Consider the following 18,914-nt stretch of genomic DNA (forward strand, 5'->3'; position numbering starts at 1 on the left):
AAAAAAAAAAAAAAAAAAATATAAAGGAGGAAGGTACTAAATACTTGTAACCATAACTTATTTTCTAATAAGCTCTGAAAACAGATGCAAGAACATCTCCTACCAAATATAGCTAAAAACAATTCTTTCTTGTCAGTRCAAAGGAGAAATCCCCACAATTTAGAAAGCATCATATTTCTACCAAAGGTTGATTTTGGTCCTATAACAATTCTGAATGTTGTATATGCTCTGAGTTTCCAAGATTGGTTTATTTTTGCTTTCTAGCAAGATTCAGAATGACTACCTTGACAGATACAGATCTGAAAAACAGGTAATAGATAGATACTATCTGATACCTTTTACAGCATACAGCCTATAAAATTTAATTCAAGTAACTTCTTTGTAAACCAAAAAGTACAAAGTCTACTTTTTCACGAGTCAGTGCCATAGCATAGTGTTTTACAATGCTAAATATCGAACACGGGTATGTTTGGCCTATCATTTAATCCATGCTAGGTTGTACAGTTTCCACTCTCATCTGAACACAGAGTGTTTAACTGCTTATTTACTATTCCCTGTAGAGCTTTCTACATCTTCATAAATTTATGAAACATAAACAAAAACATACATATGCATAAATTCCCCATTCTCAGTCTGTTACTCATTGTATTTAACAGAGAACTGTGTCCATACTTACAGTCCCCGCATGTTTAAAACAAACAAACAAACAAAACAAAACTGCATGAAGCACTATAAACATCACAGTAGTTTTAAAAGGGTGTTTTAAAGATAAGATAATTTCAGGAGGAATTAAGACAGTAATTGTTTAAAGGTTACTATATTAATGATTTAAGAACAAATAAATAAAGAGAAGTCAGCTTTTCTTCCCCCCAATAACAGCATCTTACTTGGAGACTTGAGCAAATATTCTCCACACTTGTTGACTGGGATGCCTAATTCTCTGGAATTGGAGATTTTGACTCTGTTCTAGTATGCCATATTACAATGAAACAAAGATATTTTATAGAGGAGAAAAAAAAAATTCCACAGAGTTTTTCTTATATTTTTTAACATTATTCCAAGCTTGCAGCAGGTATCTCCTACTGGAAAAATCTCTCCCCCCTATTTTTCATAGATGAACTGTGTCTCAGCATCCTTAAAGTAATTCAAGGCTTTGACATTAATTAGTTATCTCCATTACTTAAAGGCAGGAAAAATCAATTTACCTGAATGCCATCAAGCAACTTGCTCATGCACCAATAACTGTCAGCTTCTATGTTCTGCAGCACTTCTTCAGGCAGACTGGAAACATCAAAATTTTCCACTTCTTCTTCCTCTGTTTCAGAAAAAGTGACAGAAAGACAAGTCAATGAAGAGTATAGAATAAATAAAGAAAATAACTGAAGATAAAGACAACTCTCACTCATCTTCTAGTCAGTAACTTTAACAGACATTTCCTTCAAGAGGAACAAAATGAATCATTTATTGCTCAACTGTGTCATCTAATGACTTTAAATGTTAATGAATACTTAATTTGTTGCAGACTGTGAAAATCTCAAACCATGTCTGGTTAATCAGAATYAATATATAATAAATTACTTCATTCTAGACATTTCACATCTGAAAGAGGATTATCAGAAGCACTGTAAGAGGCCTCRAGCTCTGTATGAGCAATCTCTGCAGAACATGTCTACATTTGTATCACACACAGAAAAACTGACAGCTCTGAGAAGAATGTGGACAACAGATAACAGGAAATGACTGCAGTGAAACAGATCACCAGCAAAAAAGTAAGTAAGTAAATATATACAGAGAGAGCAAGAAACTTAATTCAGATTAGAGAATTAACTTAGGTGACATACATTTGACAAATTTTTAATTTAATTTTCATTCCAAAATATATTTGACAATCACACTGTGATGAGAAAAAACAAATCAAAAAGATTAAGGGAAAAAAAAGTAAAAAAGAAAGAGCACATTCTCTTTCTGCCTCGCAATGCCTCAAGTAAAACAATAAACAAATCAAAATTCCTCATGTTTATATAAAATGCAAGGAACACTGAACATTATTCCTCTCAAAAAAAGCACTCTTTGGGCACTCCATCAGTAAATACTTACTGAAGGAATGAGATTATAGCCACTTGGATTATGGATGTTTTGCAAATTTCCTGTCTCTGAGCATCTTTTTTTTGCAGGATACTGCTGTCATATTTCTGAACAAAAAGAAAGTTACAGACCATAGCAGTACACAGTAACTCTTCTACAGGCAGTTATGGAAAGGTAGCAAATGAAAAGGGCTCTTTATCTTACTTATCTTACCGTTTCTCATCTTCCTCTTTCAGATCTACCATTTCACATTGTATTCACACACCAGGATTTAAATCAACAAATAAGTTTAAAATTCACCTAACCAACTGAACATCTTACCTCCCTTTACAGCCAGTGTGGAAACAAGTAAGCTACAGAGCTGTATTAGCTCTCATTCTGAAGCAGATACCTAAAATAAAGCAGATTAATCACTTCCCCAAAGATTCCTGCTTCTATTAGCTATAACTTGAGCTTACAATGACTACCCTAGAAGGTAGACCGCTAAACTGCAGAAAGCTAAAACTAGCTGACGTAAGACTGACTGCCCACCAGAAGACTTCTCACCCTGGGACTGAACTACCTGCAACAATCCAAAATGACAAAAAGTCAGAAAAGAAAGGCAGTTTGAGAAATAAGGCTGAAGGTACTTGGACTGCAAAGAAACTTCAGTATAAATACTTTGCAACAACTAGATTCTAATTTTTCTGTCAAGGAAGTGCTCTCAAATTAGACAGACCACAGATTTATTTCTTTTCAAGAAAATAGAGCATCACTTTTCAGAAACATTTCCAGTGGTTCCCTACTGCTTGTCATCACCATAAGTATGTTCATCAAGCCCAAAAATGGATGTTTGAATAGGCCATTTTGAAAAGGACTCAGGTCTTGACAGTAAATTCAATATTTTAAGGAGAAGTATCATTATTTCACAGAAAAAATGATCATATCAGAGATGGAAAGTTGTTTCTGCTCTACTTTGGGTGAATTCGTAAATCAAAAAATGGACATAGCATTCAAGAAATCACCCAATTCTTTCACTAAAAAAATACAGTAAAAGAAAGGCTCTAAATATAATACCACATATGTCCATGCATAATGATATGGACATAAGAACAACACTTTTAGGAAGTATTTATCCAGTTTTTCTGTTCTCAAGGCTCTCTTTGGCAAAGACATGCAATAACATCATGCTTTTCTGTAGCATATATTGATTGATTCCTAGCATTTTCATAAGCATCTTAACCATAATATAAATATTCAGGATTTTTTATGATATGTTATTTAAATATACGAGTAACTTGCAATACAATTTTCTATTGTGCTTCATATGCATCTGTAGTAAGATGGTGTCTTCTAATGTCAGAAAATGAAGTTCTGAAATACATAAAAAATCCGCTCCTAATGTGCAAGACAAAGTGTATTTTGACTGTACACTAATAGCATTTACCTTATGTAAGACAACTGTCTCAAACTTTAGCTTAGAAACTAGATATTAAAACATTCCAAGGAGTAAAATCTAGCTACATATATTTTCCATTGTATCTGCTAAGAAGTATATTTCCTCTATATGATAGAATTCTAACCAGTACTTCTTGATTAAGATATTGTGGATGCTCACAAGGAGCTACATCACAGAAGCCACCCACATACTAACCTTAAAGATCACAAAGTCTCATAAAAGCCACAAAGCAAGTAAGTGCTCAGGAACTGCAATAGTTTCTGCTGCATCTGTATGGCTTAATTTGCTACATTTTATTGAGGAAGTTCAAAACCGACCCTGATTATCTGAAATATCATTTTTCCACACTACAGCTGAAGTGAACCTGGGTCATTCATTTTCAAGACRACTTGTTCAAAATAAGGAACACTTGATTGGCACAACAACATGCAAACTAACAGTTTGCATAATTATTTCTTACTTCTTTAGGGATACAGTGCAAAGTGCTTTTTAAGAAAAAGTGTAATTTTAAGAAAAAAAATCAAGCTGATTGTTATAAGGACTATCTTTTTGCTTACTTGCAGGAAGAAATACATTAGAGACATTGTAAAAGAAAGAGTGGAAAGGGTTTCAGGACAAACAACAGAAAGCAAAAATGACTATCATCTAAAAAGTACATGAGACGAATTATTATTTCACTGTAAGTATTGTTTTGGAAAACAGAATTGCAAATTGCAGTTTTAGATCAATTTTTTTTGCCATGAGTTAAATCTGAATGGCTAATAATACAGAGATTAAATAACAAAAAAATGGGAAAAAACAGCAGGCAAATGTGTGTATGTATCAGTATCTGGGAAAAAAATCACTTCATAAAAATTCCCAATTACAAAGTCTCACAGCAACATTTCTCATTTTCTTCAGTTTCCTGTGGAGATTTTTATCGTGTTATCTATGTAATTGTATAAGACAGTAAACAGTTGCCTGGAGGAAAATTGCTGTAGCATGGAGTCAATGACATGTTGATCCAAATGTCTGTTGCTGTAAGCATGGTATTAGCTGCTTTTTAGTCATTCCCAGTGTATGTTGTAAGCATGGTGTTAGTTGCTTTTTTGTCACCTGCAGTGTATGCTTCTGAAGCCTTCTGCAGTGTGAAAAGAATCACTAGCTTGTTCTGGATGGTTTTAACTGGATCCCCTCAAAAAGGCTGTGGCACCAGAATAAAATAAAAATTTTACTAGTTACAACTTGTTACACATTTATTTCTCCAAGTACAATAAATACAGACATGTTAAACAGGTAGTGATGACTTGCCTCCATTAGAAAGAAAAGATAGATTTTAATATAAGATTAAGAGTAGTCAATACTTTTGCTGGAAGGTGATCAAAATATACAAATGTTATTGAAATAATTGAATTACACCTTTTCTGTATAGATCATGAACAAATATCTGCCATTACAGACAGATGGAATCATACTACACAAATTTTTACATTAACTGAAGAAATAGTAAATTTTAACTTCAAGAAGAATCTCATTTATGAAAAAGTCATGTCCCAAGATGAAGACTAAACATGAAAAACAAATGAGATTAAAGTGGAATAATATTACTGCTTTAGTAACTAGTAGCACTCCCAATGCATCCCAATAGCCAACTGCATCCAATAATCCCTTTCCAAATGCAATAAACAAAAGGTATTCAGATTTTATCCACATCTGTTACTTATAGAATCATAGAATCATAGAATCAGTAAGGTTGGAAGGGACCTCTGGAGATCATCTAGTCCAACCCCCTTGCTCAAGAAGGGTCACCTAGAGCACACTAGACAAGGCTGCATCCAGGCAGGCCTTGAATATCTCCAGAGAAGGAGACTCTACAATACCAATTCTCAGTCTTTATAAAAAGGGAGAGAAAATAATGACTATAACTTGACAGAGTTTTACAGCTTCTCCATTTCAAGCAAGCTTAAACAAAACCCATTCTATTAAATAAAACATATATACTATCAAAGGAAATATGTTTTCAGTGCTAGCAGACATTTAATTGCCATTTTAATGTTATTATTTTAGCCCTTTATCTTGAAATGCTGTCCCAGCACCCAAATTCACGTAAAACTCATCTGAGTTGACTAGAGCAGAAGCAGGAATCAAAATGCATGGTGGTACAAGAACAAATCAAATGGAGAAGCCAAGACCAGACCTGAAAGATGGTCATTAAATTATGCTTGATTTTCTTTTATATATAATTTATAATTTACTCTAYAATTCATATTAGCATTAGAAATGTTAATTTTCTGAATATCCTAAAATCATTCTCTGTTTGGTAGCACTTATTTCCTTAAATATATTTCTTCCTGGATTCTTTCTGACAGATTTCAAGACCAACAGAGCTTATATAGACCTTATACAGCTCTTACAGAGGTGCAGGGAAATCATTTTGACATGTGAACACCTGTCAGTATAGTTTGTAGAATTAAAGTATTATTTTGTTTTAAACTACTGCAGCAGTTATTTATTCTGATAAACCTAACTTAAAAATTACTAGCTAAGTAAACAAACTACAAAAACATGTAATTGTGTGTGGAGGTGAAGAGTAACATTCCCATATCTAGAAGGTCTTAAGCACTGCACCTTGAAGCAAAGTTTTCAAAGATTTATGAAACAGCTATTCAGCCATTGTTACATTACTGCAATGTTTTTTCTAAAGAGATCAGGATATAATAGATCATTTAAGTGTGAATTCTTACAGTAACAATTAGCTGATTACAGATTTATGTAACCACATCAATATCTCCCCTAAAAAAGAACCTGATTATGCATTTATCAGACAGATATAGCTTTTGAACTGCTAAGGACTGATTAACTAAAGTAAAAGCTTCCTTTTCCTTGTGATACTAAAGTCATAAAGATAAAATCAAATAAATAAATAAAAGGAAGTCTATCATCTTATCAGTTCAGGCTCCAGTAAACATGACTTTAATGTATTTAAAACCTTCCCATATTATCAGTCCTTTTTTCACACACACAGTGTATTGTCTATTTTAACACCGTTAATAATCTTACTTGTGTTCAGTGGCTCTGTCACAGTTTCCTAAAGATCTAAAAGGAAGCAGGGTAAATAAATTTATACATCATTGTAAGAATGATGCTTTTAACATCATTCTGTTTTAATCATTTTACTTTATTAATCATTAGTTCTGAAAATAATTTTATGCATATGGATAATGTTATAATCTCCTTTGAACTGGAGAAGGAAAGAAGGAAAATCACATCTTCTATAAAAATACCGTAAACTTGATTCCTTTGACCTAAATATTATGCTTTCAGAATTAACTGCAAGTGCTCTCAAATTCTTTCATCACAAAAGACTTCACGTAAACACTTCATGTATTTATTCTCTTCCAGATTCTTCTTCTTCATAATAGTAAGTCACTGGGAGACTTGCATGTTTCCAAGCACGACTTCTCACTCGATCTTTTTCTTGACCAGATTCTAATGGCAAGAGCATATATTTTTTTGCTGAAAAGTCCAGAACTACTTCTTAATTTCTATTCATAAGCGATTGCAGATGTCTACACAGAAATAGGTTTATGGGTTTTTTTCAAGAATTATACATTTATTTGAAAAACAGGGAAATTCTTAGCTTATGTTGCAAATTAAACAAAAAGATATGAGCTCCCCACAAGCTGCAGATAACTCTGATTACACACCAAAAATTCAGATAGGACAAATATGTAACACACCTTTAGTGCTTTAACACTACTGCCAAAACACAGAGCATCAAAGGGAATCAAGTAAACCAGCTGATATCAGAAGGTCTTTCACCCACAAAACTGGCAACCTCTTACAAAGGTGAGAAATCTGGCCAGTAAATATAATTTACCTCTATAAAAAGCTTTAAGCCACCTTTCTGACTATGACATTATTATGAACCAAAAGTGTTCAAAGCTTGTAAGATGACAGCTCTTATCAAAAATGTATTTCTAGCAATAATGAAGAACACAATGTTCAGCGCACATTTTTTTCAGATAAATCACTTCAATAGGTTTGCTATCATCGACAAAACTGGATTGCCAGGGAAAAGTGACACGTGATACAAAATTTTGCAAGTATTAGGAAGGGTTGAAGGCTACAAATACCCAAACATAAAATAGTTTAAAATGATCTGTTGCTGTATACCTCCTACCACAGTTTGTCTTATCAATATTTTGTTTTCTTTCAGATTGAGGACGAGAATAACTTACAGTCCTCTGTTTATTTAAAGTAAGATAACATGAGACCGGGTAATATACAGATTGCAGTTGAATCATTTAAAATTCTTCATGCATTCTTTGCAGAGTCGTAAAGGTTTTAAGCAATTGCTACTTTTTCCTAAGATGTACTTTAAAACCAAGCATACCATTTTTACTTAGACACAATATGGACTGGTCTATAAAAGGTTCCACATTTTTTAAATGCCACGGAAATCATTGTCTGGTTTCAATATGAAAACAACAAAAAGTTGAGTGTGTAATAGAACTCAAAGAAATAATAGTTTGGTTGTGAAATATTCTAAAGCTGTAATAATGGATTTTTACCGAACAGCCTTTGCAGCTGAAAACAGTGGATACCTAACTTAAAAATCTGTATTTTGCAAAATAGTTGATGCAGGAAGGCACGTGTTTTATCTTTCAAAAGAAAGGGTGCAAAATAGATTACTGTTCAATTCCCTCTGTCAAACAACTAATAAAGTGACAGTCATTTGCACACTTTTGAGAAGAAAGTCAGTTTTGTTCGACCAAAATTTGTATTACTGAGGAAAATCATTCAGAAGCTTGAAGTATCAGCAAAGAATGATTGAATTCAAGGAGCAGGATCCATTGGCGGATCCAAGGATCCAAGACCTTGTGACTAGATTCCAGTACTGCTTAATATTAACCTATCTTCAATAGTATAATGGAATGGAAGTATTATTAGGCAACATTCAGGTTTTGTTTATAGCATTCAAAACAAATGAGTGAACTACAAAAAAAAAAAGGCGTAAGTTTTGGAATTAACTGGATAATTCTGCTAGTCATTTAACCTTCTCAAAGCAGAATCCCAAAGATGTCTGACAGCTAGCAGTATGAAAGTTCAGCTTATTCAGCAACAAGGTTACCTAAAGATTTCACCTCTCTCCCATGCCTCTTAGTCTTATTTATCTTTGTGAGAAGCGCCCTGAGTCAGTTATTGCAGGCATTGAACCCTTGTGTCCTGGCTCAAGCTCTCTTTTATGCTATGCTGGGACTGTTGCACTATGCTGTGCATTTGGTCAGGAAAATGGTCAAGATATAAAGCTGGTCAAGATATTCCCTGATCCAAATCCCTGCTGGGCTGGCACAAATGTAAGTTGCACACAAACATCAGACAGAGAGCAAAAACAAGAGTGTTCCTTTTTACTTTCCTCTTCATAAAGAATCACATGTATGTCAGCTTAATGTGGCTGAACTGCAGCGTAACAATGTTGTTCCATCTATTCTGTACGTCAAACTTACACTAAGAAAGTAGCCCTTGCCTTCTCACTACAACTTCTGGCTCCTCATGCGGGCAGGAGCTTTCATATAGCTGTATGGTGACTCAACTGGGGAACTAATCCAACCAGAAGAGGAGTTCAGGTACTGGAACAAGTGAGCAGCAGAAAGAAATCAGGATTGTTTACTCACCAGAAGCACCAGCTTATGCTAATTTCAACTGACTGCTAAATTGTAATATAGTTTTCCACTGCTTATACAGAGTGAAAAGAGCTTCACTACTAATACTGATCTTGCTTTAAATAACTCAACCATAATGCTTGAAACAGTCCCATTGCAGCAGCTTGCAACTTGACACCGATTATCTTATCTGTTTCTCGGGTAAGMTTTGAGGCACAGGCTCATCTCCTCCTTGTCACCGGTAGACTCTAAACTATTGGGGCTGGTATGGCTAAAGGAAATAGATTTGGTTATCTAACATAATCTAACATTTGTCTATACATTGTCATACTGCTTTAAGGACAAAGAGAAACTCATATCTGCAAGCTTCCTGCATGCTGTTGTTTTGTTTTGTTTTTTCTATTCTACCCTTCTGTTTTTAACTTGTTTTAATCTGCAGCCTGCAGCTGGATCACTACCCATTCTTCTACTCCCTCAGTAAAGTACACCAAAAGGAAAAATTCCTTTGCGTCTTAACTGAAGAAGCAGGATCCCACCTCCTGGTCTAGGCATCCCATCCATCAATTATAAGTATCTGAAACAACTCCAAGAACATGCAAATAAAATTTATTTGCAATATTCATAAATATAAAACATTAAAATATTTACAAAAGCAACGTGATCTCACACACAGGGTCTGTATCTGATAAGAGATGCGATTTGTTAGCATGTAGACAAAGTAGAGGCCTGTTGCACTCATGAATTACACTAAGCAAGTTAATATTAGCTTGTCTTGAACCCACTAAAACACACTAAAATAGCACAAACTGGCAACAGCGTCTAAGCATTTTGTAACATTGTAATAGTACTAATAACATAAYGAACAACAAGCATTTTGTAACACAACTAAGCATAAATATATAAAAAATACCTAACTTCAAAGGGTAAAACAGACTTGTGGTATAGCTGCATCAACTGTGACAGGAAAACATGTGCAAGTAACAAAATCTGCAAGATTCAAACTGAGGATGTAGAGCAGGAAGGAAAGGACGGGCAAAACCACAATAATCCTGCAGAACAAACAGAAAAGACACTTGATGGAACCCACAGAACRTGCAAGATACAGCAAAAACGCAATCTTGCAATACTCAAGCCTAGGAAAATCAGACCAACTCCTGGTCCCACAAATGACATATACGATGTTAAGAGCAGATGAGATCATCCCCCTTCTTTTGGGRAGAGAGGAGCAAGAGACACTAACAACAAAGGGGGGAAAATAGGGAAAAGACATCCCACTCCATTCCAGCTTCCCTCATCAAATTAAGCCTAATTCACCTTGACCTTGGTGATTAAGACCATCAAGGACCACTGCCATGAAAGCCAACTACACAGCATCAGGTCTGTGGCACTGAATAGCGACAGCTAATTTAGGATGTTTGTTAATGACTGTTGGAACAGGTATTGATGATAATTAAGAATTGGCATTCATTAACTATTGGCCATRTATATTGTTAATCTAGTAAGTATTGTTTTGAAGTTTGGAACTGGCCTGATTTTTCAGTGTTTCAAACATTTGTATTACAGCAATCTCTAATTATCTGACAGATGGATAGATACATCTGTACACACAAATGTGCACATATACACATGTATAATTATATACATATACACAGTTAGTTGCAATATTCAATAAACTATTCCTTTCCAAAAAAGTATAAAAAAAATACTCAATTTTCCATGCCTGGATGGCATACTAACTGTACTACTGAAAGTCCATCTGTACTATCATGGTAAAAGAATCAACTGATCAGATTCAAATCTTCAAACGATTAAAAAGAGACTACCTATGGATCATACGAAAACAGACTCGAACTGATTGTCCAGGGGAGAACATAGTAACTAGCTATACAATACAGCTTTATATTGTATACTACCCAGCCTAGCCCCAGGACAGGATGGTAAAACTGCAAGGAAAGTAAGATTTTGGTGTGCAAGTAATCTGCGAAGAATTTCTTCCTTATTTTTCCCCCCTCCCACTATGAATAACTAAATGATACTCTATTTTGATGAATAAAAAAAACTCATGAATATAATTACTGTTGGTTCCATAGGCAAAGTTTGTAACATAGAACTACTGAGGACTATTCAACTACTACTATCGAAAAGTTTCTGTCAAAGTGATCTCATTTAAAATTAGGTTAATTACAGAGTTAAAGACTGACAAGAAGAACCACAGATGTGTCATGTGGAAAAGGACACTCACAAAAACATAAGCAGCAAGTGGTATGTGTAAGAATGTATTTTAATGCCTCCAAACACAAAATAAAAATGCAAATAATTATACTTCTATAGTGACATCACCTACCTATATGCATCTTGACATTGTAACTAACTTTTATACTCATTTTTATACTCAGTTAAGAATAGGTCTGATGACAATAAAACAAAAATCGTATTATAGAAAATTTACCAAGCTCAAGTTCAAAATAATACCTTTGTATTCATTAGTATTGCCACAAGAATAATTTGCCAAAATATTTTGTTATGTATGGTTCTTCTGACGTCACTGTATATACTGACTACCAAAATCTAACAGTTTTCTGAAAAGAGAGAAATAAYGTTTTTTGCAGAAGTACTATCAAAGTCCATCAGTTACAAATCAAGTTTATGAGTTTTGAGGTTTTGTTTTGTTTCGCACAATGTAAAAAAACCTTTGCTGAAACTTGTACATTTGAAAGAACTGTTGCAGATGTTTTTTGCTGACAGCAGTATTAACCTCTGATGACTACTGTATGAATTTCATACAGGAATTTGAAGTTGTATCTAAGAGGAGATACTTAAGGCTTTAGATAAAATAACTGATTTTTAACAACCTTGGAAATTCATATGGTGGCTTTTAGTTCTCTAAAGAAAATAAACATTGTAAAATTGAAAAGTATCAGGTTGAAGCTTAAATGGGAGACAACAGCCAGGGAAGGTCAAAAGCAAACTAGTAAGATCAAATAATTTTAAAATAAACCCCAGCCACAGAGGATTAGCAGATATCAACCAATATGTATCACGAGCAGRGGATGCTGACAAGCATTTTCTCAGAATGCCTGACAAGTTTCCTGAAAAATCCAAAGGTGCTTTGAGAACAGGAAATGAAAGATCAGAGGTTCAACTCTCCCTCCAAAACACATTAATGACTAAGTTTGTTTTTATCACTTAATTTTTTAAGCATCAAACCCATACATTTTAAACATCAAACACACACACACACACACACACACACACACACACACACACACAAACACACAGACCAGAAAACAACAGGAATGGGACAAGAGTTGAATCACAATGCAATCAAGTAAGTCTAAAGCAAGCCTCAGGAACTGGCCTTGCAGAACACAAACAAGGCTGGAAAACATATCCTGAGAAGAAAGAAGGAAGGAACTGAAATATTTTAATAAGAACTAAAGAGAGCAATGCTAACAATCTTTAAATATGCAAAGATCTAATCACAAAAAAAAAAGTAAGTTGCTGACAAGACAAAAAGTAATTACGTTCAACAGCAATAAGAAAGATTTRTATTACTAGGTATTGGAGCATGGAGGGGAGACCTCACATTTTTATTCCAACACTGACAACAGCAGAAACTAGAACAGACTACACAGAAACAGAAAACCTCAAGTAAATGGAGCTCAGTATTGTGCCCATTTCTGTGCTGTATGTTTTTTAAATGGTAGACAGTTTTGCTCCTAGATACAGTTGACCCTAWCTTGAGGAGGGAGGTAGACTGGGATAACCTTTTCAAGCCTCTTCCAACTTCTATCTTTCTATGACATTTTTACTCTGAATGTAGTATTTGAGGGGGGGGCAGCAATTACAAAAAGACTATAAATTTTCCCACAGTAACAGATCTAATGAAAAGGGCAAATAAATAAAATTCACTAAACTAACTGTGCTAAGATCAGAGATTCCCACAAGAAGATACAGGGGTATCTGTGCAGAAACATATGTGAAAAAATTCCTATTAAAATAATTTTATTAGTGAACTGCACCCTAAGAATATTTTTAAGGAATCTGGAAATTTTAAAAAGTTAAGATGATCATTTCAATACATGCACTGCTTTTTCCATTCAATATTACTCATCATGTTCAGTGGAAAYACATTCATTTTAAAAAAGAACAGATTTTTTTTTAAAAAAAATCATTATAAAAAGCCAAGGAATTACACTTCATGGAAAACTAAATTTAGCTGTTTACAAAATATATAATATTTTAATCTCACAAAAATATTTGCAGAATTAGTAATAGAAAAATTACACAGCAGTAAGAGGAACTCAGCAAGACATATCTAATGCTCACTTTATCTATTAAAATATGTTTCTATGGGGCTACTTTAAGGACTGTCAACTTTAGCACTTACTGCTGCCACTCTCAATTAAATTGCAAACCTTCTCTCTAAAAAACCCCACTATCTACCAAAAATAACAGAGCTAGGTTTCTTTACACTCATTTCCTATATTAATGTAAGAAAAGTAATATATTTTAGTACAAATCTAATTTAAAGAAAGCAAACCTTTTTCTTATATTTCACAATGAAAGGCAGAACATGCAGCTTAGTTCTGAAAGTATCTTTAGTTACATACGTGAAAAAAGAATTGCTTTTTTWAAAAAATCAAAATTCATGTGCTATAAAAGCATTAAGCATTTTCTGGTTTGTATGGAATAAGACAATTAAAATAGAAAAAGATTGTTTGGCAAAAATTGATTTTTTCATTTTATTCTTAGCCACTCTGCTTAAGTATTTAATTTTTTCACTGCTGCTTTATACTTTATTTTCTACAGTGAAAGGTATAAATCTAAAATTTTGGATTTCCAAACTTAAAAAATAGTTCGCATTTGAACTACAACTAAAGGCTATTTGAATAAGTTTCAGTCTATGGACTTAACAACTGTATTTAAATGTCTCAAAACATTCAGACCAATTATTAACAAAATAACAAAAAGACATTTAAAACAAAAATTTAAAGTACCGATAAATCTCAATTTAAAAGCTTTCTTTTAGATCTTGAAATACTACTGTCTATAAACAGTACTTGAATTGTATATTTCTGACAATTCATACAGCCTATTATCATTGCTGAAATAATTCTTTCCTCTTTTTTTCTGTGAGTTCCTTCATAATAAACATGCAAAGTTGTTATATTTGGATGCCAAAAGCCATTAAAGCCATTTCCCAATCTGTCAGAAAGCATGCTTGAGAAGATTTAGATCTCAAAGTATAACCACCTCAGTGCTTCTTCACTATAGAAAGATAATCATTAATTTTAAGTATATAGAGACCATGGGGAGAGTGAAATGAGTGCACATGCCAGAACTAAAATATGCAGCTCCCTTTGGAATACATTTCTCTCTGTACAGTTACATTAATTGCAATTAGCTTAATCTTTCTCCACAATTCTTTCATTTTTACACCTGCAAAAGTCTTTTGGCTTTTCAGTTTCATTTTACTGCTTCCAAAATTACTCAAGTTCTCATAATCCAACATTTTTAATTTAGCAGTTTCAATTAAAATACCTTTCATTAAACTCGCATGGTTTCCTCAGAATGCAACATCTATTATTTTCTTTTCTTTCAGAAATGASACAATATAATATACAAAAGATATTTCGATCCTCCTTTCCTTTTAAGGTAACTTTCATATTATCAGTTTCATTTCATGTTTAAAAATCTGGGAGTGCATTTTGMGCATCATATTATAACACATCTTCTCTAGACAAATGCATTTCTGAATTTAAAAACAGAAATACTGATGCAAAACCAACTATTAAAATAGATAATTAAAATGCATATCAGCCATCATATTTATCTTCCTTTTCATCTAGTAGATCTTACTAAAACTGTTGTTAGTAGAAAAAATTTGTATATGTGGGGAATAGAAATCTTTTCTCAACTACTTTTTAATGCAYCTTACTGAAAAACACAGAAGAGATACCAGAAAATAGCTGGATAATATAAACAGACTGTGTTTCAATAGACAAAATCAGAGTTAGCTGAAAAACTCCAATACTTAAATCAAAAAAAGAAGAGTTCTTATTCAATTATCGTGATAACTAATGGCAGAGATTTGAGTTTGCTTTGACTTTTTCCTGGAAAAAGTAAAATAATATTTAATATAAGACAGGGTACAAATAGATACGTAATTTTAGACCAGAAGAAAATCCATATTAACCCTCTAAACTACATGAGGCACTTGAAGTAGAACACACAAACATGAATGTGGATCTCCATYTGAAGAACAGTAAATATTGCTGGAAAAACAAAAACAGCCAGGATGTTCCTGCAATGCACTGATGACAACTTCTTGTCACAAATGTTGGAGGAGCCTACAAGGAAGGGTGTCCTGCTGGAGCTTGTCCGTACTAACAGAGAGGGACTGGTTAGAGATGTGAAGGTTGGGGGCAGCCTTGGCTGCAGTGACCAGGAGATGGAGGAGTTCAGGATCCTGCAGGAAAGAAGTAAGACAACAAGCAGGATTGCAACCCTGGACTTCAGGAGAACAGACTTTAGGCTCTTCAGAGACYTAACTACAAGAATCCCATGGGTTAGGGCCCTAGAAGGAAGGGGGAGTCCATGAGAGCTGGCTAGTGTTCAAACRTCACTCCCTCCAAGCTCAAGAGCGGTGCATCCCAAGGAGGAAGAAGTGCAGCAAGGGGGGCAGGAGACCTGCATGGGTGAGCAAGGAGCTCCTGGCCAAATTCAGACAGAGGAAGAAAGTACACAGAATGTRAAAGAGGGGACAGGCTACGTGGGAGAATCAGAGGACTGCAGTAAGAGTATGCAGAGATGCTGCGAGGGAAGGCTAAGGCCCAGTAGGAATTGAGTCTGGCAAGGGATGTCAAGGACAACAGGAAGGGCTTCTTCAAATACATCAGCAGCAAGAGGAGCACTGGGGAAAATRTGGGCCCGCTCCTGAATGGGGCAGGGGCCCTGGTGACAAGGGATACAGAGAAGGCAGAATTACTGAATGCCTTCTTTGCTTCGCTCTTCAGTGCTAAGGSCAGCCCTCATGAATCCTGTAGCCTGGATGTGAGGGAGAAAGTCTGGAGAAGGGAAGATTTTCCTTTGGTTTAGGAGGAAAGGATTAGAGACCTGCTGAGCAGGCTAGACATCCAAAAATCCATGGGCCCGGATGGGATGCACCCACRRGTRCTGAGGGAGCTGGCAGATGTTGTTGCCAAGCCACTCTCCATCATCTTTGAAAGGTCCTGGAGAACTGGAGAGGTGCCTGAGGACTGAAAGAAAGCCAATGTCACTCCAGTCTTCAAGAAACACAAGAAGGAGGACCCAGGGAACTGTCGGTCAGTCAGTCTCACCTCCATCCTTGGAAAGGTGATGGAACAGCTCATTCTGGATGCTGTCTCCAGACATATGGAGGAAAAGAATGTGATCAGGAGTAGCCAGCATGGATTCACCAAGGGGAAATCCTGCTTAACCAATGTGATAGCCTTCTCTGATGGAATGACTGGCTGGGTAGATGAGGGGAGAGCAGTGGACATTGTGTACCTTGACTTCAGCAAGGCTTTGACCCTGTCTCCCATAACATCCTCCTAGGTAAGCTCAGGAAGTGCAGCCTAGATGAGCGGACAGTGAAGTGGATTGAGAACTGGCTGRAAGGCAGAGCTCAGAGGGTCATCATCAGTGGCACAGAGTCTAGTTGGAGACCTGTGGCTAGTGGAGTTCCCCAGGGCTCAGGACTGGGTCCCATCCTGTTCAACTTATTCATCAATGACCTGGATGAAGGGACAGAGTGCCTCCTCAGCAAGTTTGCTGAKGATACCAAGCTGGGAGGAGTAGCTGATGCAGCTGAGGGCTGTGCTGCCATTCAGAGAAACCTGGACGGGCTGGACAGCTGGGCAGAGAGGAATCTCCTGAGGTTCAACAAGGGGTAAGTGCAGGGTCCTGCACGTAGGAAGGAATAACCCTAGGCACCAGGACAAGCTGGGGKCTGAGCTTCTGGAGAGCAGCTCTGCAGAGAAGGACCTGGGAGTGCTGGTGGATGACAAGTCGACCACGAGCCAGCAATGTGCCCTTGTGGCCAAGAAAGCCAATGGTCTCCTGGGGTGCAYTGGGAAGAGTGTTGCCAGCAGGTCGAGGGAGGTGATCCTGCCCCTCTGCTCAGCCCTGGGGAGGCCTCATCTCGAGTCCTGCATCCAGTTCTGGGCTCCCCACTCCAACAGAGACATGGAGCTACTGCAGAGAGTCCAGCGTAGGGCTACAAAGATGATCAGAGGGCTGGAGCACCTGCCCCTATGAGGAACGGCTGCGAGAGCTGGGCCTCTTCAGCCTGGCGAAGAGACGACTGAGGGGGGATCTGATCAATGTGYTTAAGTACCTGAAGGGAGGGTGTCAAGGGGACGGGGACAAACTCTGTTCGGTTGTCCCATGTGACAGGACAAGAGGCAATGGGCAGAAACTGAAGCACAGGAAGTTCCGCCTGACCGTGAGGGGGAATTTCTTCCCTGTGAGAGTGATGGAGCACTGGCACAGGTTGCCCAGAGAGGTTGTGGAGTCTCCTTCTCTGGAGATCTTCAAGGCCTGCCTGGATGCAGCCCTGTCTAACATGCTCTCGGTGACCCTTCTTGAGCAGGGAGGTTGGACTAGATGATCTCCAGAGGTCCCTTCCAACCTTACTGATTCTATGATTCTATATTTGATACAAAATGACATCACTGACTCATGGCAGGTTAAGCAACTTGGGAAAAAAAAGTATGGAATAAACTTTCACAAGCAAGCCACAGACAAAAGTGCATACCCGTGTAACGTTCAACTATACTCACACTAGGGCTTTTACCTATATAACTACAGTGAAAAGAGTAATGTGTCCTTAATGGAAATTATACAATTATAAGTCAGAACCGAATATTCAACTACAGGAAAAATTTGCAATTAAAAGAAATTAATATTCTAACAACTYTTGCTGAAAGTTACAACAATGAGATTTTCCAGGTAAATTTAAAAAAAAATAAAAAAAATCAAAACATAGCAATCAAAGGATTAAAAATTTAAAACATTTACTGTTAATTAGTCCACCCATAATCAGCTCTCTCGCAAGACAGAAGAGGTGTCTCTGCCCCTTTTCATGCTCTTCTCATTCCCTAACCCTCTACAAACTAAGCAGGAGTTGTCCTCAGAGTGTGACTCAAATTATCCTTGTACTCGCTGTTTGCAAAGTCTACAACAGATACTGTTTTTATACCTGATCCTCAACACAACAGTATTTTATGGCAAACAGCCAGCTGACAAACAGTTTACAGCTAGTTACTTTCACAAGGATTCTCCTAMTTGGCTATAGCGAATACAAGCATGTAAAGAAGTAATATTCTTTGCCCAATTAAGCCTGAAAAACTGTATTATATACTAAATAAGAAAATTACTCAAATTTTGTGTATGGTTCATTTTTCTTAAGTGAGACATAAGAACAAATCAACATTTTTAAAATATAATCCAGATGATCACTTTGAAATATTTCTTATAACCACTAAAATTCAGGTCAATATTTTTATCTCCTTAGACACAATTTAGTTTACCTGTAAGAAACACGTTTATACTTCACAATACCTCAAAATACTTGAACAGCTGAATGAAAAAGAAGTTGTGAATTAAAGAATGGCRTGTATGAACTTCAGAAGGGTTACTTCAAGTTTCAATGCTGAAGTGAGAATTAATTTTATTTTCTTATATTTAAAGCATTTACTGAATAATGTGAGAAGCCCAGG

General features: G+C 35.9%; 1 protein-coding gene across 2 annotated transcripts in view; it reads right to left on the bottom strand.

The window, feature by feature from the left end:
• TBC1D22A (TBC1 domain family member 22A) overlaps positions 1-18,914 on the bottom strand; it is a 193,118-nt gene that overhangs the window by 115,674 nt on the left and 58,530 nt on the right. For both annotated transcript variants that reach the window (XM_085326332.1, XM_085326342.1), the window contains exon 9: positions 1,206-1,315. In XM_085326332.1, the coding sequence (XP_085182458.1) occupies positions 1,206-1,315 (110 nt within the window). The remainder of the gene's footprint in view (positions 1-1,205; positions 1,316-18,914) is intronic.

Source organism: Rhea americana, unplaced genomic scaffold (assembly GCF_003343005.1).
Source record: "Rhea americana isolate MKP2758 unplaced genomic scaffold, rheAme1 scaffold_1, whole genome shotgun sequence".
Taxonomy (NCBI): domain Eukaryota; kingdom Metazoa; phylum Chordata; class Aves; order Rheiformes; family Rheidae; genus Rhea; species Rhea americana.